Source organism: Conger conger, chromosome 7, assembly GCF_963514075.1.
Source record: "Conger conger chromosome 7, fConCon1.1, whole genome shotgun sequence".
NCBI lineage: Eukaryota > Metazoa > Chordata > Actinopteri > Anguilliformes > Congridae > Conger > Conger conger.
Genome location: NC_083766.1, coordinates 24,863,397 through 24,886,311, shown reverse-complemented (window position 1 = coordinate 24,886,311; position 22,915 = coordinate 24,863,397). Strand labels below are relative to the sequence as shown.

Genomic DNA, 22,915 nt, shown 5'->3' with positions numbered 1-22,915 from the left:
CATTACTATCCCTCACCCTGCCCTTTCCTACTAGCCATATAGCACACACACACACACACACACACACCACAAGGGGCAAGAGAAGCCTTATTTAAACACGCATTCTAGCAGTCTGTATCTGGATCACTGTAATGGACAGCACGGTGTTTGGCCAATGGCTATTCAGCTCTGGTGATCCCCCATGGTGCCATTCATAAGCGCGTGGAGCGTTGTTTATTACACTGACATCAGGGGGCATTAGATTATATGAGGAACAGTTTAGAAGTGATGGGTTCAGTGCCCATGTGGGGCGCTAGTGTAATGTTGTTGAGCCCATGAGAGAAGTAATTAACCACGACTGCTTTAATAAAATATCCAGCTGTGTACAAAAATGGATAGCATGTAGAAAAAAAGAGCAGGTTGGTTGCTCTGGATAAGTGTGTTCTGTGTGAAAGTAATTAACGTAATAATATTAGAAGAAGAAGAAGAATGGACTGCATTTTTATAGCGCTTTTTATCCAAGTTAATGTTCAGATTCTGGAGGGTTTGGTGGTCACACTTTACAGTGATGTTCCATGAATTGGAATGTAATTGTTAGCACAAATTGTGATGTACAAATACAGTAATGAAGCTGTACAGATTAACTCCTCAGTAGTTGGTTAGTTTATGCCCGTTCATGCAGCGCTATCGTAGAGGGTTTTGCACGGTTTGAGTGCGGGCCCAGAGGTGTGGACGTGAGTGTGTCCGCAGGGCTCTGAAACACGTGCCCCCTCATGTCATACAGTGCGCTGGCTGGGGCCGGAGGCTCTGCCCCTCGCCTGTAGCATAGTGGTTAAGGTAAAGGACTGGGACACGCAAGGTCAGGGGTTCTAATCCCGGTGTGGCCACAATAAGATCCGCACAGCCGTTGGGCCCTTGAGCAAGGCCCTTAACCCTGCATTGCTCCAGGGGAGGACTGTCTCCTGCTTAGTCTATTCAACTGTACGTCGCTCTGGATAAGAGCGTCTGCCAAATGTGTGCGTGCGTCCCCCTGCTCTTCACACCCACGGGAGAGGGGCCCGACGGGAGAGGGGCCCCGCGGGGAAACGGCCCGTTTGGCATTCCGTTCCCGCGCGCGAGCGGACCTTATCGGATCAGAGCTCTTATCTCATCTCCACGCTCTCAGGTCCCAGCAGAGGACCCCTCTGTCATCGTGCGCTGTCCACATTTCTGCGCCGTTAACACCAAGCCCTGGCCCGGAGGGCGGCCATCTTTTTCCCGACGGCGTCCCTGTGGGAGAGGCAGTGAGACAGCAGGGGGCTGGAGAAATTCAGAAACTCTGGGGTTGGATACGCTCTGCTTTGTGGCTAAACTGAGCACTGTTGTTGGGCTGAATGGCCTGTTCTCATTATGATGCTATGTTATGAATGTGTATTATATTGCATTACAGTTATTTAGCTGATGCTTTTTATCCAAAGTGACTTAGTTGATTAGACCAAGCTGGAACCTATTCCCCCTGGAGCAATGCAGGGTTAAGGGCCTTGCTCAAGGGCTGTGTGCGGATCTTATTGCAGCTACACCAGGGCTTGAACCACCAACCTTCCAGGTCCCACTGGAAGCACCTCAGCCACTAGCCTATTGGCTGCTGGTGCATGACAGGTGGGTGTGGCCATGGGGGAGGGGGCGGTGCCATATTTGCATATGAAAGGACATTGAGAAGCGAGGACAGGTGTTTTAAACGTGGGCGAGCTCCCGGTCCTGTCGGGGGGAGAAGAAGACTTTTCGGGGGGGGGGGTGGATGAGTCACAGGAAATGGAACCTCCGCCACTTTTCACAGGTATTTTTAGTGGAGAGACTTGTGGCTGAGTTAGCAGCAGGGGCGTTGAAGATACAGCGCGCTGACACTCTCAGCCTGAATGGGCTTCTATTGTTGTTCGGCAGTTGAACGAGCGACGGGCTAAATGCCTGATTAGCGGCGAACATTTTAGCGCTCAAACGGGTCTTCCTCTTCCTCATTGACGTCTGAGGGGGATCCTGGAACGCGAAAGCGCGTTCCTGTCGACACAGCCGAGAGTTCTGCCGCACTTTGCGGCTCTGACACCCCTTGATTTCGGCGTAATAGTTACTTTGTTCTCCCTTTCTGTTTAAAGTGACACATACTCCGGGGGACGTTCAGACAAGCGCATTCTTAGCAGCGTGTTATTACCCTTTATCTCCCGCTCAAAGTGCAACAGAGATTTCTGCTCTAGTTTTAGTGTAATTGCTGCTCGTCTGCCTGTGGTTTTCTGTGAAATTTAGTTTAGTTTGTGCCTGTTCCTCAGAATAAAACTTGCTCACTGGGGGGGTTGCAGTGCAGAGCCCCAGTGCATGCAGCTGTGTAACCCTTTGAAGAGCAGCTTTCATGGAATGTTTTTTTTTTTTTTCAAAATTCTAAGTCAGTGTTCTAGAACTCGCCAGTAGTGATTGTTATATCAGCATTGGAATGTTCAGCGAAGAGAATTCTAATCACATACTGCTTTTGTGACCTCACACATTAAAGGGTAAATGTAGTGGTTTGCAGTGTGCTGTCACTGGACTCAGTATAGATAGCGTGAGTGAGAATGCTGATGGTCATTGAGATCAGATGCAATGTAGGCTAACTGTGGCTACCACCATCTGCAGTGTAGAGAAGCAGAACACAGCTGCTCACTGGCATCAACTGTCTGTGAACACAGCTGCTCTAGTAACTGGACTGTGTGCAGTTGAGAGTAACTGCTGCTGGTCTGTACTGAGTGCAGTGTAGAGACAGGCCCTGTGTGTGTGTGTGTGTGTGTTCCCTAGCTCCTCTCCACAGCGGAGAGTGCTATACGTTGCAGTAACACAGATACTGGATGTGACAGGTCAGAAGTGAAGAGGAGGCTTTTGTTCTGAGATCTATTCTAGCCTGCAGTGCTCAGCAGAGATGACTGCAGCTGCAGAAACACTCTGGAGGAGGTTTACAAGAGCCCTTCCCCTGGGAGTCAGCAGTGATGAATGGGACTGTGTGTGTGTGTGTGAGTGTGTATGTGTGTGTGTGAGTTTGCATGTGTGTGTGTGGGTGTGTGTGTTTGTGTGTGTGAGTGTGTGGGTGTGTGTGTGTGCATGTGTGAGTGGGTGTGTGAGTGTGTATTTGTATGTGTGTGTGTGTGTGTGTGAATGTGTGTGTGTGTGTGAGTGTGTATGTGTGTGTGTGGGTGTGTATGTGTGTGTGTGAGTGTGCATGTGTGTGTGTGGATGTGTGTGAGTGTGTGGGTGTGTGTGTGTGCATGTGTGAGTGGGTGTGTGAGTGTGTATTTGTATGTGTGTGTGTGAGTGTGTATGTGTGTATGTGGGTGTGTATGTGTGTGTGTGGGTGTGTGTTTGTGTGTGTGAGTGTGTGGGTGTGTGTGTGTGCATGTGTGAGTGGGTGTGTGAGTGTGTATTTGTGTGTGTGTGTGTGTGAGTGTGTATGTGTGTGTGTGTGTGTGTGTGTGTGTGTGTGCATGTGTGGGTGTGTGTCTGTGTGTGTGTGTGTGTGTGTGTGGCTGTGCCTGTGTATGTGAGTGGGTGGGTATATTTGTAAGCGTGTGTGTGTGTACACATTATATGCTTCATATGCATATGCTGAAATGGACCTTAAGTCACCATGGAATATCGAACATTTTACCTCCCCACAGTGAAAGAATCCCCACAGAGCTGAACATTTTCAGCACCAAGGACAGCAGCTCTCTCCCTGGTGGATTAACAGAGTTTTACTGAATATCCTGTCCTGCTCACTGGGGCGTTACCGTGGAGCACTGAACCCGGGAGCTGAACTGCGCCAATTACAGCCCAGCCGCGGAAACAATGCATGGTTATAACTTTTAACATTAATATTCTCATCCCTGTGAAGTGTGAATATTGGTAGGGTTTCTATTCTGGCGTTTACATCAGCCCACGGCACTCCTGTGCATCAGCATAGGGGCCAATCTGACTCACTACCATCACTTTGGACCCCATATAGGCATGTGAATGTGCATCTGTGTGTCTTTAAAAAACAGTACGTCATGGCGTGCAGACAGAGAACCAGGAGATTGTCATCTTTTTGTGCTTGATCTTGCCTGGTGCAGTTGAGCCAATGAAGAGGACCAGCATTGAGTCTGCACCTTTTTGAGAGTATTTCATAGGTTCCAATACACCAGACCAGCTCAGCAAAGCCTAGGAATGCATTAGAATCCGAAACAATTACCTCATCGACCCAGGTCTGCAGGAGTCTCGTGTGGTTTCATTCTGTGTTTAGCGGGCAACAGCTGACCCCTCCAGAAGGGCCATGTGACCCCCTCATGGCCCCCGGGGAGAATGCCGTCACCCTCTCGTCTTCCCCATTGGACTCGGGTTCCAGTACCCAGTGCACACCTGGGACTGAACGGAAGAGGTCGTTGAAACAACATTGATTTCGTGATCAAAGTGCTCACAGTTTGGCAGAGAGGATGCTTGTGTTCAGGGCACAGCCAATTAATGTGGAGCTGTGTGAATAATACATGAACTATCTGAGGACACCATAAAAACAGATATGCCCATGACTGGCAGGATGTTTAATGTGTCATAATGCTGATGAATATATGTGTGTTTTTAATGAGCCGTTGCGTAGGCCTTTCCGCGTTTCTTTAGCAAAGTTTTGATCAGCGCCGTCTGTCTCCGTGCCATGGTGTCTGTGAGACTCAGCCACAGATGGGTGCAGTACAGCCTCCTGCCACTAGGTGTCAAGGGGTCTCATTCTGCAGCACGCTGGCTTGCATAACATGAAGTGGCATGGACATGAGGTGTGTGGCCAGGTTGGCTTTCTCAGGTGACAGGGTGGCAGAGAGAGAGAGAGAGAGAGAGAGAGAGAAGCCTGGCCTGAAAGCCTTGGAACCATGATACATGATTCAGAACTGATTAACCCTTTCAGGTGTAAGATGACAAATATCTGATTGGTGTGTTCTGAACTGAGCATTCTAATGCTGGTAACCAAAAGCAACAGAATTCTAGAATTTTGAAAAATCATTTCCAAAAAAAACAATTTTCCAAAGGGATGAAATGACAGTGTTCTGCACATGGCCTCTGTACATGACCTCTGCACATGACCTCTGTACATGACCTCTGTACATGACCTCTGTACATGACCTCTGCACATGGCCTCTGCACATGACCTCTGCACATGACCTCTGTACATGACCTCTGCACATGGCCTCTGTACATGTTTTCTCTCGGGCAGATCTGTCCTGCAGTTAGTGCTAGAGTTAGTGCAGGACAGACTACTTGAAAGTCCTGGTTTCCACGCATGTACTGCAGTCCACATGCAAACGTGTGTCATTATAGCTGTAGAATCTGGTTTAAAAGCAGATTTCACGGCTTCCTGTGTAATTGAACCCCGGTCTCGTAATCCCCCTGTGCGGCTGTCTCTAACGTGGGATTTTCATCTTTCTTTTCAATTCCGTTGTAACCGCCCCCCCCCATCCCACTCCCACTCCACTTGATCCTGTGGGATTAGGGATCTGGGATTTCACAGCGCGGGGATGAATGGGAATCTGTGGGAAGCAGGTGATTTGTGCATCTGGAGCAGGATTGGACAGCGGGGAGAAATGTACAGTATGTCCGCCCCGGGGCAGCGTCGTTGGTAATAAAGACACAACATTGTGTAATTCTCTTTGTGCTGCTCACTGTTGACATGGGGATTTGTCTGCTGTCCAATAAAAGGGTGGCTGCAGGGGGACGTGGTTACAGAAATAGCCATCGATTCAGTCTCTAGGACTGGATGTAGGACAATGCCATGCTGTTACACGAACCTCACAGCGGAACATAAAGAGAAGCCATTTTGTTCTGCCCGTCATGTCAGGGGACTATTGCCTGTTAAACATGTAATTTAGTGTCATGTGAGTTTGAATGGGTACTTTCTGTTCTGAAACAGTTCTGGAAAATGCAGTCTCACCTGCACAAACACACAGGCACGCACACACACACACACACACACACACACAGACCCTGTAAAAGTCAAGTCTTAAGCCCAATTGCCACATAAGCATGTACACTTTTTCTGTACAAAACTGTTATAAGAAAAATAGCTTATCTCTATATAATGGTTAGGCAAAGTTAAGGCCAAATGTAAAAGTATGTCAGTTTCATATGCTCGGATTTGATTGGGTTTTATTGTGAAATGTGCATACTGTCTTACTTTTCTGTTTCACCTATCTTTGATGATTCTGGGCTCAGAAAAGTAGAACACGTTTATAATGTAAACTAGCTATTGTGACTCCTCCACATTTACTAGGATTATATTACTTGCAGTAAGAGACTGATATATGACCTGTTCTTCTGGCACCAGTACCTACTGCTTTTCTCGGGAAAAGATTATCACCCCGCCTTGAGCACACGCGCACTGCGACCGCTGCAATCACTTGGTATTCTTCTGAACGTTACAGCCTCTAGACGGAGACGGGGCGACCGCAGCTGCTCTGAGACTTCGGAGGAAAAGAATGTGCGCGCTCGTCGTTGGCCGTCCCTCAATAAGGCCTTCTTAATGAGACTCGATGAGTTCTGCCAGAGTGGCTGATAGCGGTGGAGTGTAACCACGGTGATAATTAGCCAACATGTATTTGCTCTCACTGTGCACACGTGCAATGCGGGGTCGAGAGTTGCACATGGACATTTTTCTCTCTTTATTTACATGTGTGGGGATTTGTCTCGAGACACTGTATACCTGAGCACCAGTGAAGTATGGCTGCTTGTTTGTTCCCACCACTCATTCACACTTTTAACCCTTTGAACAGCAAAGGGTAATGATTTTATTTTTTATTATTCTCAGTCAGTGTTGTAGAACTCCACTGCTTTCAATTACCAGTAGTGATTGAGACTTCAGCATTAGAATGTTCAATTATGAATATTCGAATCACCACATAATAGTGATCTTACAACACAAATAAATAATCAAGAATGAAGTGATTGTGGTTTAAAAATGGGAAATCAACAGAATCAAATACTACTGGATGCATTGCACCGTTGCACTTTTCTCTTGTCTGTCATAATTGGTTATTGATTCTTCTACAAAAACAATATTATCTTATTGCATGAGTTAGTCTTCTGGGCGCCACAGAACCCACGCAGCTTCCTGTAAAGTTGTTTCCTGAATGGAGTGAGCTTTGAAATGTGCTTTCTCATAATTAGCGTTTGATTTCTCCATGGGGACTGCAGAGAGACTCTCCGACTGATGGAGCAAGGAAAATACAGAGCGAACAAGGCAGAAGGTAGGATAAAACAGAGATAAAGACGCGAGCAAAGCAGAGTTCTGTCTACCCCGCCTTGTACGGCACACCCGTGTGGTCTGGTTCCACTGTCTGTTCTTGTGGGCGCTGTCAGTTCCGCCCGCGTGGCTCCAGCCGCTGACCTACTCTGGTAAACAGCGAGAGAGCGCGCGGCACACCCTGCAGTGCGCATCGATCTCCAGCGCCCGATCGATACGCGCTGACTGCGGGACGTGATCGTGCTTAAGTGAGATTTACACGAGGCCGCGCACGGAGGCTCCAAAGGCTGGGTTGCCTCGATTGGATGGCTAAAACATTTAATGTTATTAGTCGCCTTTGAATCTGGGTCAAAAATGTTCACCAAACCGCTTAAATTAAACGTTTTCAGTTTACGCATTGCTGTACACTGAGTGAAAAATGCCCTGCGTGTCACAGTCTGGCAGTCCGGCCTTGCATACCGGAAACAATGATCATTGTGCTAAATATAGAAGCGGTGTGCTCTCCAGGTTTTCCTTAACACTGCACTTTTTCTATGATTGAACAGAACCGCTGCGTCCCCTGGGAAAGCTCGGAGACAGCCGGCCACGGATGTACAATGTGAAATGAACCGGTCCGTTCTGATTAAAAACTAGAAACTAGTTCAAAAACGCGTGGGCTCAGGCACGGCGTTATAAATTGTGTAATGCAAGTCATTTCCCAAGACACCTCAAGGACTTCCCTGGGCCCGTTATGAAACTCATTATGGTGATTGTTTGAACACCCCACTTCAACGTTTCGCCTTTACTCAGCATATACCACAAGTCTAAGACGTGACGTTTGTGTTGGAATGATCAATATTATTATTATTATTATTATTATTATTATTATTATTATTATTATTATTACTCCCCAAGTGTTGTTCTATAAGCCAGTTTGTTTATATTTTGCTTTGTGTATGGAGTGTTAATTTATTAAGACAAGGAGAAACAAAATGCTTTGTTTTTTATTGTAACTAGCTGTTTAGCAAGTTGTTGATAGCCCAGTTGGCTTTCCGGGAATGAAACATCTATCGCAAGCAATTTTGTTTTCGAGAATGTGTTTCATTTTGTTTCCCTTGAAGATAAATATGAATTATTGAACTTGTAATACTTTGTCTGATGCTACATCAGATTACTTTTGTATGCAATTTACATTTACATTTACATTTTAGTCATTTGGCAGACACTTTTAATCCAAAGCGACATAAGTACAACAAATTAACAAATAACAAACAAACAAATCAATAAAAAAAAATGCAATGTATATATAGCATCCTTCAAAGAACAATCACATCATAAAAAGTAGCATTTTAAATAAATCTGCTTTATTTACTGAAATTCAATAATGCTATGCTAGTATAACAGTATTGGCTGGTGTGTGTGTTGTGTGTCTGTGTGTTTCCTATGTGAAGTTGTGTTTGCCTTTCTGTCAGCTCAGCATATAAACTGCTGGTTCATTAATTATCTACAAACCAGAAAATCAATAATGCAGAAGCTGAATAGTAAATAATGGGAACAAAGCGTAATTACTGTTAACCCCAGGCATTTCACTAACAGATCAAACTTCACTGTTCAGTCTTGTGACGTCATGCTGCCAGTAAGCACTTGTAATGACCTGATTTGTACAGCAGATGGTGCTGTGAGACAATAGCAAAAATACTGAGTTCCACTCATGGAATGTTTTACATAAGGGGCTGTAGAAACGTATAGAGCATGCTTTGTGATTTGGTGTCATCATATACTACAGGCCTTTTTGTGTAACTATGCCACATATAATTACTAAGGTTCCCAGTAAGTTACTGTGAAGGACTAAAATCAGCCGGACATCCGATGGTATGACAGGAAACAGGGCTTTGTTCACATTTATAAAAGCCTACAGAACTGTTTTGATTCATAGGTGCGAACATTGTTAGTGCGCTGACTGAGAACAATACAGCATTGTGACAGCATTTTCAGAGTGCTGCCAAATCAAGTGTCTTCCTTTCGCTCTTGTTGCTTTTTTTCAAACCGTTTTTGAAAAATGTTTCTTTTCAAAATTCTGAGTCAGTGTTCTAGATGAATATTCGAATCGTATATATGTGACGTCACATCGTAAAGGGTTAACCTCCCAGCAAACGCGTGCTTACTGTACTGACGTATACAGAGTCGGGTCCTCCTCCTCGTTTCCGTCCAGGCCTTGGCACATCAGATGCTTGGTTGAATGTTCGGTGGCTACACGTAGGTCACTGCATCCAGCCTTGCAGCTGACCCGCTGCGGATTTAATACTCTACTGTTTTCAGAACTGTTATAGACACAGTCTATATTGTTAAAGAAAAGTAATGTTTCTTTGCCAAAATATATTCTCTCTAGTTCTGTTGAAACTAGGCATATTGTTCAATCCAGTTTGGTCTGGGGTGGGGGATAGGGGATGGGGATAGCACTTTGTCTGCCGAGGCTTTTCTTCCTGGGTAGGTAGCTGTTTTAGCATCTCTCACTGATGCCTTTTTTTTTTTTAAAGGAACGATATCACCAGTTTGTCATTAGTAACACTGACCAAGTACGAAATGTGAAGCAAGATAAGGACTTGACATGGATGGCTAAAACAAGTGTAATTACATATAATTTTAGGTTAAGCTCACAATCGCTTTATTATCATTTGCTGCACAGAGAAAAGTGCATCGCGTAGACCTATAATAGGGCTTTGGAGACCAGAGAGCTCTCCATGGTGCTGAAACACAGGAGGTCGCACGTCTCCGCTGCGACCCTTGTTCAGAAATATATATTTCACTACCTGCGTTTCGTTTGGTGTTTTCATTATCCCCAGTCCTCTACCAGCTGAAAAGCTTTATCGGCTCAACATCTTCCAGTCACTTCCTGTCACCATGAGAACAAACAGAAGATGCACAGGGCACCACCCTCCCCTTGTCCCCAAGTCCTGCCGTTGCTAACTAACTTTTGGCTTTAACAACTGCGCTTACGCTTTAAACATCACGAATGGATATATTCATATCGCTCACTTCCTTTTCACCATTGAATCAAGTACAATGACAATTTGCTACGCATTTCTGGAAACGAACAAAAAGGAAGCAGTTTCAAAAACGAGGAAATTATACTGCTTCGTGGTTCAATAGTTCCACCGGAAGTACTCAGGAAATTAAGTATCGACAGGCCACGTTTTTAGAGCAGAACAGTCATGTCCCAATTAAGCTAATGCCAGTCAATGTCGCGTCCCATTATCCGTTTTTAAGGAATCAGACAATTTATTCACAATAAAGAGTGAAGATTTGAATTGAACCATTCAAATGCATTTGATTCGTGTAGTTTTTCATCTGCCAATGAACGGATGAAATAGCAGACACTGCTAGGGTGCGATATAAGGAACGTTAATTAAGCCTTTAAATGGATGAGCTATATCTGGTAAATGTAACATCTGTCTGTGAGTCAAAGTTATCGATCAAAGCCGGCTCCAACGCCACGTGGGAAATGAAGCGATGGCAGAGATTTAGAGGGCCTGAGAATGAGTCAATCGCTCAAAATTATAAATGGGTAATATCCGAAAGCATGAAACATTTGTTGTTAAAAATAATTTCCAAGCCAATTTAGACTGTAAGTTACAACAAAAAATTCAGACACATGTAATTTTAGTTGATAAGTTGATCTCCAGGTGTGTATTACTTTACCATGTCCTGGTACTTCGTGTTTTTTATTTTTTATTTTATTTATTTTTATATCAATGTGCCGTTACATATTTTTGGCTCCAAAGAGCTCATTGTAGGAGGCACAAATCAGAACCTGTTTAGTAACTGGCTGCACCCAAGAGGCACTTTTGATATTATTGCTTGAGTTCCCCTTTTGCTGAAGAGCGTGAAATTTGCTGTGGTCAGCACTATTTAAGAACGCTATGAGATTATCCTCCCCCAGGCCAGGTTTAATCCGCCCCACCAAAGGCAAAGGCACACATTCATCTTGTTAGTCCCTTCCCCCCACCCCCCCCACCCCCCCCTCTCTCTCTCTCTCTCTCTCTCTCTCTCTCTCTCTCTCTCTCTCCCTTCATCCCAAATATATCTGTCCATCCTCAGTATTCATCATGGCATGCTCCACCCATCCCCCTCTTTTTGTGTTTTCTTGGGGGGTCGAACACTTTTAAAAGCAAGGTTAAAGGTCAAATCTTTCTGAATCGAAAGCCAGCTTGTTTCTTCAACTATGTTCTCTATGCTATCAGGTTACACACACAGAATTTTCAACCAATGAGCTTGAATAATTGTACAGCTATACAATGAGTGTCGGACCATCACTGCGAGGCATCAGCAAGCCAGTCAGGGGTACTTGAACTGGCATACTTTAAATGAGCATACTTTAAATGAGCATACTTTGTGATGCTTACCAGTGGAGGGGTGTCAGGGGCCGTTACTGTCCTCCCACTGGGTGTGATTCTGCCAGACTGGACCCAGCACAGTGAAATGCCCAGTGTGTGATTCTGCCAGACTGGACCCAGCACAGTGAAATGCCCAGTGTGTAATTCTGCCAGACTGGACCCAGCACAGTGAAATGCAAAGTGTGTGATTCTGCCGGACTGGACCCAGCACAGTGAAATGCAAAGTGTGTGATTCTGCCGGACTGGACCCAGCACAGTGAAATGCCCAGTGTGTAATTCTGCCGGACTGGACCCAGCACAGTGAAATGCCCAGTGTGTAATTCTGCCGGACTGGACCCAGCACAGTGAAATGCCCAGTGTGTGATTCTGCCGGACTGGACCCAGCACAGTGAAATGCCCAGTGTGTGATTCTGCCGGACTGGACCCAGCACAGTGAAATGCCCAGTGTGTAATTCTGCCGGACTGGACCCAGCACAGTGAAATGCCCAGTGTTAATTCAGCTCCAATGAATCCAACAGGGACCATATGTACTCTGAAACAGGGACCATATGTACTCTGAAATAGAATGGGTGACACTGGGTCCTTGAAATGAGTCCAAACAGGATTTACTCTGGATTCACTTGTCCATGGATAATGTGGGTTGGTTGGGTGGGTTGCCAGGGTGAGTGGGTAAATGTGGGCCCACGTGTATGTTGCACAGTATGTGTTTGTGTTTAGTCTATGTACTTTACTGTATCTTAGTTTTTGGAAACGAGGGGCTATTCATTAATGAATTACTATCCATGCCAGACTGCCTGCCCTATAAACCTGATTTGCCATAATTCATAATTCAGGTCATTTATTGCTGCTGGTTGTTCTGCTAATTCCTGTTTTTGATGTTGATTTTCTGTATGGATTTCTGGAAGCTTCACTTCACTGCCTGTTTCTGTGAGGACCATGGGCATTGTTGTTTTGCCAGGAAAATATTTTCCTGCACAAGTACCACTTAAATGAATCTATTTTTGAATATCCTATTGATGTAATTCGCTCTCTGTCTTCTGCGAATAATTGCACATCTTTCTGTTTAATGTTCTATTTTTAATAACCTGGCACACTGAATCTCTCTGCTACAATTTATTCACGATGCTGCATTAATTCATGTTTGATTGACGCATTGTTTCGATGAATGCTGAAATATTGATTAGTCACTGTGGGACTAAGGCTTCTGAAAGGGCGGATTTTCTCTGCTTTAAAAATGGCGGTGTGGTGTTATTCCACCATGTCCTCCCGTCCTCTGCTTTCCTCTGCTCCTACCACCCCATCTTACTGAAATACAACTATGGAACAGTACCAGATAAACTGCACTCTGAAAGGAAATCATATATAAAAAACCATACGTGTCAGATACATAAAAAAAGACATCAAACTAAGAAAAGATCTCCCTTCTGTTGAACTAAATTAATAAAGAATGTAGCTTAATGAAATGGCTTGTGTAAGCTTGTTTGAATAAGACCTATGGTCGGGGTTAGTTTATGATTATGTGGTCATCCCCTTGGAGAACGTGGGGTTACGGGCCTTGCTCAAGAGCCCACAGCTGCACAGATCTAATCGTGGTTACACCAGAGTTTGAGCCACCAACCTTCCCGGTTCCAGTCGTGTACCTTAACCACTAGTCCGCAGGCTGCCCCTGACTGCTTCTGAGTAACACCTATGGGCAGGTGTTAGGTTAAACTTCTTTGTCACTCTGGGTGTGCAGAGCTCTACTGCTGTGTCACTGAGGAGAAAATCAATGCTGAAAATGGATTTGGGTATGGGGAGAGGGTCTGGGTGATGTTGTGGGATCTGAGGGCTAATCTGTGTGTACTGGGTGTTTGGGGGAGTGTGGGGCACAGAACATATGGAACTGCTGTAAGAGGTACAGGGGTTAAAGTGGGTAGCAGCCTGGAGAAGGGTGTGTGTTTGGGGTCTAAGTGTGGTCTGTCCTGGAGAAGAGTGTGTTTATAGGGTCTAAGTGGGAGTTGTCCTGCAGAAGGGTGTGTGTTTGGGTTCTAGGTGGGAGTTGTCCTGCAGAAGGGTGTGTGTTTGGGGTCTAAGTGGGGTCTGTCCTGCAGAAGGGTGTGTGTTTGGGGTCTAAGTGGGGTCTGTCCTGCAGAAGGGTGTGTGTTTGGGTTCTAGGTGGGAGTTGTCCTGCAGAAGGGTGTGTGTTTGGGGTCTAAGTGGGGTCTGTCCTGCAGAAGGGTGTGTGTTTGGGGTTTAAGTGGGAGTTGTCCTGCAGAAGGGTGTGTGTTTGGGGTCTAAGTGGGGTCTGTCCTGCAGAAGGGTGTGTGTTTGGGGTTTAAGTGGGGTCTGTCCTGCAGAAGGGTGTGTGTTTGGGGTTTAAGTGGGAGTTGTCCTGCAGAAGGGTGTGTGTTTGGGGTCTAAGTGGGGTCTGTCCTGCAGAAGGGTGTGTGTTTGGGGTCTAAGTGGGGTCTGTCCTGCAGAAGGGTGTGTGTTTGGGTTCTAGGTGGGAGTTGTCCTGCAGAAGGGTGTGTGTTTGGGGTCTAAGTTGGAGTTGTCCTGCAGAAGGGTGTGTGTTTCAGGTCTAAGTGGGAGTTGTCCTGCAGAAGGGTGTGTGTTTGGGGTCTAAGTGGGGTCTGTCCTGCAGAAGGGTGTGTGTTTGGGTTGTAAGTGAGGGTTGGGGCGGATCACTCTGCCAGATTCCTGCATACTCCTCTCTATGACACAAACTTACACTGCACTAGTGATGCTTCTCTGAGCTTTGGGCCCATGCTGAGCGCTGCCACCTTGCTGTCAGTGTGTGCGCTGATAAGGGAAGCTGGCAGATGGCACAATTAATTTAAAATGTAAAAATGATGCGTGAATTAAATATCACTTTTGCCCTGATAACAGGGAGTAGTTCCCCCACACTGAGGTGCCAGTGCATGGACTAGGCCTCCCTTAGCATGAAGTAGAGCACAGACTTATGGGATGCTCAAAACAAGGCTTGAAACAGTGCTATATGCTCTTTAGGCTGGAGGTGAAATGAGTCCTTGGATTGGCTGAAGGGCCTGTTTTCATTATCAAACACATTCACAGGCACATATTGAGCCTAGTCCTAGACCAGATTGTATTTTGTATGGATTATCCATAAAAACTCAATTTTGTCCAGGACTAAGCTTAATCGGTGTCTGTGAAACCAGCCCTTTGGTTCTTAGGATATGTGGACACGTCAAACAAGAGATATAAATACCTTTTGCATACCTTTATGTGATGTATTTAATTTGTCACTCATCACGCTCCGGGTGGTTGCAGGTTTGAATCTCTGGGGAGGCAGCCCTGCTGGTCCTGTGAAGGAGACACATAACCTGATTAACCCTTTGAATGGCAGGTTTCTTTAGAATGTTCTAGAACTCCATTGCTTTCAGTCACCACCACCAGTGATTGTGACATCAGCTTTAGAATGCTCAGTTAAGAGCATTCTAATCACATACTTGTGATCTCACACTCTGAAGGGTTAATGGCAGTAGATATTCGATTGTATGACACGTTTTAATAAACGACCACCAAGTTAATCATCCTGGATACAAGTTTTTGAGCGAAGCCAAGTGAGCAATTAAAAAAAAGAATATTATCGCTACGATAATGTTATCAGTAACGGCTTCACGTTCACGTTTTCCTCCGCTGTAATCTCCCCCCGTGAAGCCCCGTCGGCTGCAGCAGTGCATGGTGGGATGTCCCCAGGTCATTCGATTCGCCGCGCATAAAAGCCAGCGATTCCGCGTGGCGAAAAATTCTCATTACGGTTTAATCATCTGTGGGTTTTTGGAGTGCAGCTTTGGCCCTCCGTCTCCCAGCCGTACGCAGCTGTCCTGATAAAGAGAACCCAAACACCTGGAGTGGCTCTGCTCCACGGCAAGCTCACTGAAGCTTCTCAGAACCCGTACCCTCTGCGCGCCCCCCGTCCCGTGTGTAGAGGGCCCAGTGGAGCCTGCAGATGTCTCTTTGTGAATGGATGGGTTGGACCAGCCCTCTGGACCGGCTCCTGGGTTTATAACCGGGCTCTGGAAGAAGCAGCTGTAATTAAAGCCATCCCATTCATTCTCTCTCTTGGCTATCCCCACTAGCCTAATTATGGATTCAAATTGCCCATGCCTGCCTCTTCCTCCCTGTCTCCATCCCTCCCCTTATCTCTCTCTCGCTCTTTCATCCTGATCCATTCTCCCTCTTCTGCTTTCTCTCTCTCTCTTTAATTCTCTGACTTACAGGAAAGCTGTCCTATTCAATGCTTTAAAGTGAGATCACAAATGTGTGATTAGAATTTTCTTAACTGCACATTCTAATTCTGATGTAACAATCACTACTTGGAAGAAACGGAGCTCTAGAACACTGACTTTGAAAAAAAAAAAAAAAAACATTCCACAAAAAAAAAGGGTTTCTGCAGATATCATATCTCTCATTAGACCTACAGTGCCCCATGGCTATGCCATGATAAAGGTACATGCACACACACACAACGTATATATACATCAGCATTCATGCTCTTGTACATATACAGGGAAGTGAGAGAGATTAATTGTTGGTTGGCTGACTGAGTCCTAGTGACTTGCTTTACGTTCCTTTAAGGGGTTGTAAAGTTAGCCCGTTAAAATCATTCATCTGAACAAATACCAGCGATGTCTAACAGCCTTTGCTAATAGTGTCTTCGCAGTTCAGTGAGTATGGTGAAAATCAATGCCTGTTAATCCTCCTTGCGGTTGATACCAAGAGGAATTATCATAAGATTTCAATGGCATTGACTGAAACCGGCATCCTCTCGGTTATCACATTTAAATAATAATTTAGATCATTTTAGATAAAACAAAAAGACTCAGCAAGCAATTGAAAGGAACTGATGCAGATATATGTTCATTGTGCATTATTTGATTTAGAGAGAAGTAATATTCAGCAAGAGAAAGGCTTGTAAGATCCCGTCCCGCGCACCGGCACACCGGTCTAACATATTATCGGCGGTGTAGATAATGTCTCCAATTTATTCCAACGGCGGAGACGGGGCAGCGGACTGTTAAATAGCGCGCTCAGAAAAACGGTTTCACCATGTATTATACCACTAGGCTGATTGTGGGGACATCACGAGCAGATACGCCTCGTGGCTTTTTATAGGGGAGTCCTGAATTCGTTTTCAAATGGGCTTTCCGATAAGATGGTTAACGCGGGGTGCTTAAGAAACAAACACGGCGCTTTCTCTTTACTGCGGACCGAATGGGAAAGTAGACCTGTGCAGACAATAACACAAGGTAATGTAAAGGATAAAATGGGCTACACGGAAAGCTTGTGGTAGGAACACCACGTAGGCTAGACTTTGAAATCCCCCACTGGGACAGGTATTAAAATAACCATGTAGCACTGCTTTCTACAGTTGTTAGGGGACAGCAGGACTCCAAATCTGATTAATATGTATCTGCTGCATTTTGTTGGTGCTGAATGGCAGACGCACAGAGGAATCTGGGAATTATCCCCAGCTGCCTACATATATGCTATAAAATATAGCCTAGCATTGTCTGGTGGCAGGGGTATAGGAATTAAATGTTATATATATATATATATATATATATATATATATATATATATATATATATATATATATATATAATGGCAACCCTCCAGCGGAATACCAGCTGAGTCATTAATGTTTAAACCTATTTTATTGCCATGGTGAACGGCTAATATTGAATCCGCAGACAAACAATAGCCGAAAGCCCTGCGGTGGAGTCATCGCGGTGCATTAAGTTGGAAATATGTTGAGTTCATTATCGTTCATTTGAATGCCTAATATCCACCCAGCAGCCTGATGTCGTTTTCCCAGTGTGAAGTGTCCGTGTGCCACTTCAGGGCAGCGCTACCCCCGCATGTGCTATCACGGTGATGCTGATGCTGACGCAGTCCGGCACCGGCAATCTGTACGGGGAGGAGCCTTCCGTAACGCAGTGTGGGACTGTAGCAACAGCAGCGCTTTCATGCAGCAGATCGGCGCAGCCATAGGACGACACCGGGGGGCAAGCCGGGCGATCGAAGTGACAGGAAGAACCTGAACTCGGGATGCCAGCTGACTGACGCACAATCCCCGTCAGCACACTGCTGCAGTCTGAAAATCCTTTCCAAAAAAACGCAAGTCACCCGCTCCGGAGATTTATCGCCTTTCGCAATTAACAGACCGGCAAAAACGTACCGGATTTCATTTGACTTTTATTTCTGACATGCTGTGTCCGCGCGCGTGCTCATACGAACAGTAGTTTTGTTGATCGTCTCATGACATTGCCACATCCGTTTTTATAGATATATTTGAAGTTTATGGTGTATTGTTTTCATACCGAGTGTGCAGCGGAAGTCTAGCCCAGTCAGGTTAGCTGCACCTTGCGCGAAGCCGCTGTTTTTGCTCACGTGGGCGCCCCCCGGAGCGCCACAGTCAGGAATTGCTTAGTTTTAGAATTGTAGTTTTATATCATTTCCGTTGTCTCCTTGGAGACAGTTTTTTTTTTCTTCTGCGACGTGCAACCTGCCGTGTGCTCGAACCCTCCGTTGTGTTGCTGGTTCAGGACCATGGGCACGCGTTTGTCAGATAAGTAACGATATCATAAATGGATGAAGATACCGACACCCGTAAGATCAACAGCAGCTTCCTCCGCGACCACAACTATGCAACCGAAGGTAGGATTACCTGATGTGTCTGAATCATAACAATCGATAATGATCATGGATTTTAATAATAATGGGCACAGTTAGATGTTTCATGTGGGCGAAACTTTATGGAACTATATAGGCTACCTACTGGCAATGAAGTTAAGTGTCAGTTCGTGTGGCAGTCGTGGGACCCTCTCATGTCCAAACATGCAGCCTGCGGGATAAATCCCTTTTTTCAGTCGTACCCATGTTCTGGCTTCAGAAAAGGCTGATAATTCGTAACTGTTTAGCTAATGACGATTCGTATCACGGGTCAGTGAATGATGGACACAGTGCGCAACGGTGTGGTGCAGGGCAGGCTACCAGCGTGCTCTTAAACGGTCAAGAATAATGCTCGCTCATGAGGCTAAACAGTCTTCTTAAATTTAGCACTGCTATATTAACTTAATTTGTCGAAATAAAGAATAGACTTCCTACAATGTTGTTTTCCATAATAGATTTAACTTTATATGCATTAGCTAATGAGCTAATACCGTGAGAAAAAGCTGCTAATTATGATGATTGTTTTGCAATATCGTATATGAACAACTTGCAACGTTTGCTACCTCCATGCTTTGCACGATTCCGATAAATGTATTCAAGCTACCAACTCGTACTTACTGGAAAACCGGCGCACAGGTGAAAATAGCAGGACAAGCCAGCGACTGTAGGGTATTAGCCAGATACAACAGCAGGGACGTCTAATCTCCTACGTCTAAATATGTTTGTCCAGGTCACCCACTGTCCGATGGAAAGTAGCTTTAGTTAAGACTGGTCCAACGAGGAGGGATAGCCAACGATAAACCCTGGCTGGCTGCTCCAGTGGATGGTGCTGCGAAATCTAAGCAAAATGAAACGCGAATCGGTCAGGCGTGATATTCGGTGTACAAAGCCAGGGGGAAACGCTGCGAAATATACAAAACACCTCATTAAACATCATACATTGTGCTTATCTTTAATAAATGAAAGTTCCCTTGTAGTAGTAAGTGAGATACAGCATTCACTGTATTGAGTACCAAGTGGAGCCTCTAAGCACCGCTGTGGCTGTAGCGAAGTGTTGAAGTGGCGGCTGCCCAGTACTGTGGCCTTCCAGGAGTTATAATGCACTGCGGGAGAAACCGTGGCCCTTTTCCAAGGTGAAGGAATTTGAGATCAGCCAGGACCAGCTGCTGGGGGGTGGAGAGGGGGGAGTGTGTGTGGAGGGAGGAGGAAGAGAAAAATTGATTATGCTGAGAAAAGACCAGGCGGAACAGGTGGATCGTTGCAGATGACGCGGCCGCACGGCGATGCTCGGCTGGAGTTGTGCTAGGCGCACTTGTCAGTTTCTTAAACTCAGTTTGATTTCTAAAGACGGATGAAATCCGAGGTTCTGTTTTCACCCCTGCCTGCCCTCCAGGAGTTTCTCTGGCTGTTTTTCCCAGCTGTCCCTCAGAGATTTCCCAGTGTCATTTGTATGTTTTTTTTCTCATGTTCTTGTATCCCTTTGACACAAATGCTATTTATTGGTTCTGGACTGACAACCTGAGTTTTTACGGCCATTGGAGTGATAAATCAATCTCTAGTACACAACAAATTGTCCACTGTTAATTAAACTCTAACACAGTACATATGAGTACAATAGCATCCATTGGCTATGTATTCTGTAAGAGTTGATCTAACACTGAACATTTTAACTGTGTACTTTCACCTCTGAGTGGTCTCTTTGCACAGCTCAACACAGCATTACATCAGCACAACTTTATGCACAGCGCGTCTCAAAATGAAACCTATTCATAACAGCTCATCATTATTTCAGCACAGATGCTGTCTTAGCACAGTCCTGTTTCTGCATAACTGTGTCTCAACATTATGCACTGGTCCGCATAGCATAGCACAGCATAGTATAGTGTAGCATAGCTCAGTATAGCATAGCACAGCATAGTATAGTGTAGCATAGCACAGCATAGCATAACACACCATAGTATAGTATAGTGTAGCATAGCACAGCATAGCATAACATAGCATAGCATAGCACAGCATAGCATAACATGGCATAGCACAGCACAGCATAGTATAGTATCGTGTAGCATAGCGCAGCATAGCATAGCATAGAACAGCATAGCACCGTGCAGCATAGCACAGCATAGCATAGCATAACATAGCATATCATAGAACAGCATTGCACAGTGCAGCATAGCATAGCACAACACAGCATTGAATACAGTTCTATCTTTGAAAGGATAGAAGCCAAGTGGCAGATCTTTGATGAAGTTGAAAGGTAAACTCCCACTGGATCAGTCTTTCCCCAGAGTCACATCACAGACTCACAGCAAAGCTGAAGCATATGGCTGGATGTCAGAATATGGCTTGTGCTCTGACGTTCTCTGAAGAATGTTTCAGGAAAGCGGAAGAGTGCGGAGCCTCAGAGAGCTCTCTCAGAGCTCACCTCCATGCACGTGGAACTCATCGAGCTTCATGAAAACAAAATCTCCACTCTTTGTATAGATCATGTAATAAACCTGCTTCCATAGCAGTGTTTTTGTTACCCTGAGACATTTATCTTTTAAAATTTCAGTCCAACTGTCAGACACACAGACAAGCTTTATTAATAATTTATTTTGTTGTGGTTCACACACCCAATTTCTCTGTGGTCCAGAAGAACAGGTTTTTGATAATCTCATCTTTCCATTGAAGGGAGGTACTTGATGCTGGAAGGATGTGTTCTAGAATACCAGCGTTATCATTCACCCTTAACCCCATCCCGCATAATTCCTATCCCCTATCCCCCATCCCCCATCCCCTACCCCATATTTCTCACTCCCCTTCACTCACTCTAACAGCTATGGCAATGTATTGCCTCCATTGGGCCCACTGTTTAACTACATCTCCCAACATGCAGAGCGAGTGCATTTTTTAACCTACTTCCTTTCACCCAGTGACCCAGCCAAGCCCAGGTAACGCCCCACCCTTTCCCTCCAGACCGTGCTCTTTTAATAATTCCGGGAGTGCGTTCTCATTCACGAGCGAGACGCTCAGGACCTCCTGTACTCAACACGTTATAAGATCTGTGTCCAGGCATGCGTGAGCAAACCAGGCCTAGCCCCCAGTGCTAACTGGGCTTTAGCGAGAGGGTGTGGACCAAAGCCTTTCCTCTGTTCCCCCAGGCCCTGTGTGACTGTGTGGAGGTGACTCTCTGGAAACAAGAGTTGGAGGGCATTCGCTCCGTCCTTTTTAACCCTCTGAAGAGTAGTGCAGGGCAGCCTGTAGCCTAGTGGCTAAGGTACATGACTGGGACTCGGTTGGTTGTTCAACCCCCACTGTAGCCATGAAAAGATCCGCACAGCTGTTGGGCCCTTGACCAAGGCCCTTAACCCCACATTGCTCCAGGGGGGATTGTCTCCTGCTTAGTCTAATTAAGCTGGAGACAATTCGCTTTGGATAAAAAAATAAAATATATAGTGTTTTTTTATTGGTCAAAATGCAATGATTGTAACACAGGGGTGTCAAACTGAATTCCCAGGGGGCCACAGTGTCTGCAGGTTTTTGTGGTTTCCTTTCAATCAGCTTTAGTTGATAATTAAGGCCTCGAGAATGAGAACAAGGTGTGTGGATTCTTTTGACAATCAATGGCTTAAATGGACGGGTGCCGAGAACAACCCTAGAACCAGCAGACACTGCGGCCCTCCAGAACTGGAGTTAAACCTGCAAACACTGGGGCCCTCCAGGACTGGAGTTAAACCAGCAGACACTGCGGCCCTCCAGGACTGGAGTTTGACACGTGGGTTGTAACAGATTCTTTGTCAAATTTGTCTGGAAAAAAAACTTGCCATGGTAGGCTGAATCTCCCCTAGAGAAAGTAGAATAGGGTCATATATATTTTAAGTCTGATAACTGCTATATGTTTTCTGCAGGTTAAAGCCTTTGATTCTAAACCACATCCATAAGGCAGTAAGGCAGTGTAGTTCTGAGACCCAAAACAGTCTCCCTGGAGGGTAACCCCTATTCCCATGATGGGAAGATGGCTCCCAACAATCATATTAATAAATGATGACTCATCATTTATTAAGCACCCTTAATGCACTTTACCTTCCGCTCACTGATTGGCTGCTGGTTGCTCTTGACCATTCCATGAAGTACACCATCACAGGTGGCGCACAGCATGAGGTGTCATCATCGATGTGCTTCGGGAAACTCCCCAGGAAGAAAGAGGCCTACATACAGTTTCTATTGCAACCATAGGATTTGTTAACTAAAATGTATCCGAGGTCAGTACACTTGCATTAATATGATGCGAATGAGGAGGATGGTAAACAACACTGGAGGAGAAGAAAGAAGAAATTTGACTACACTACCCAGAATCCCCCAATTAGTTCACAGGGAAATGGGAGGGGCGGTGAAATCTCAAGCACAAGGTAAAACATTTAAATGAATGGTGTTGCTTTCGCTGAGCTCCTTTACCCACTTTATGTTCCACTTCAATCACCAGAGGTAATTAAGCCAGCAGCCAGAGCCACAACTTTCACAAGTCTATGGCCCGATTGGTCCAAAGAGATTGCGGCGGACATTTGAGAAGTGCATCATGGGAACTTGGCCGAGGACAGAGGGTGTAATCACCTCGCTCTTCGCGGAGGCTGCCACTGAGTTTTTAATGACGGCGGGGAGCGTGGGCCTGGCT

The 22,915-nt window shown here is 45.4% G+C and overlaps 1 protein-coding gene across 2 annotated transcripts in view; it reads left to right on the top strand.

Moving 5' to 3' along the window:
* Window positions 1-22,915, top strand: part of LOC133132571 (serine/threonine-protein phosphatase 2A 55 kDa regulatory subunit B beta isoform-like) — a 68,537-nt gene that overhangs the window by 8,210 nt on the left and 37,412 nt on the right. Inside the window, exon 1 of one of the 2 annotated variants that reach the window (XM_061248066.1) lies at window positions 17,573-18,249. The exons of the other annotated variant lie outside the window; for it this stretch is intronic. Coding sequence (XP_061104050.1) covers window positions 18,180-18,249 — 70 coding nt within the window. The 5' untranslated portion in view covers window positions 17,573-18,179. Of the gene's footprint in view, window positions 1-17,572; window positions 18,250-22,915 lie in introns of those variants that run through there. 2 annotated transcript variants of the gene reach the window in all.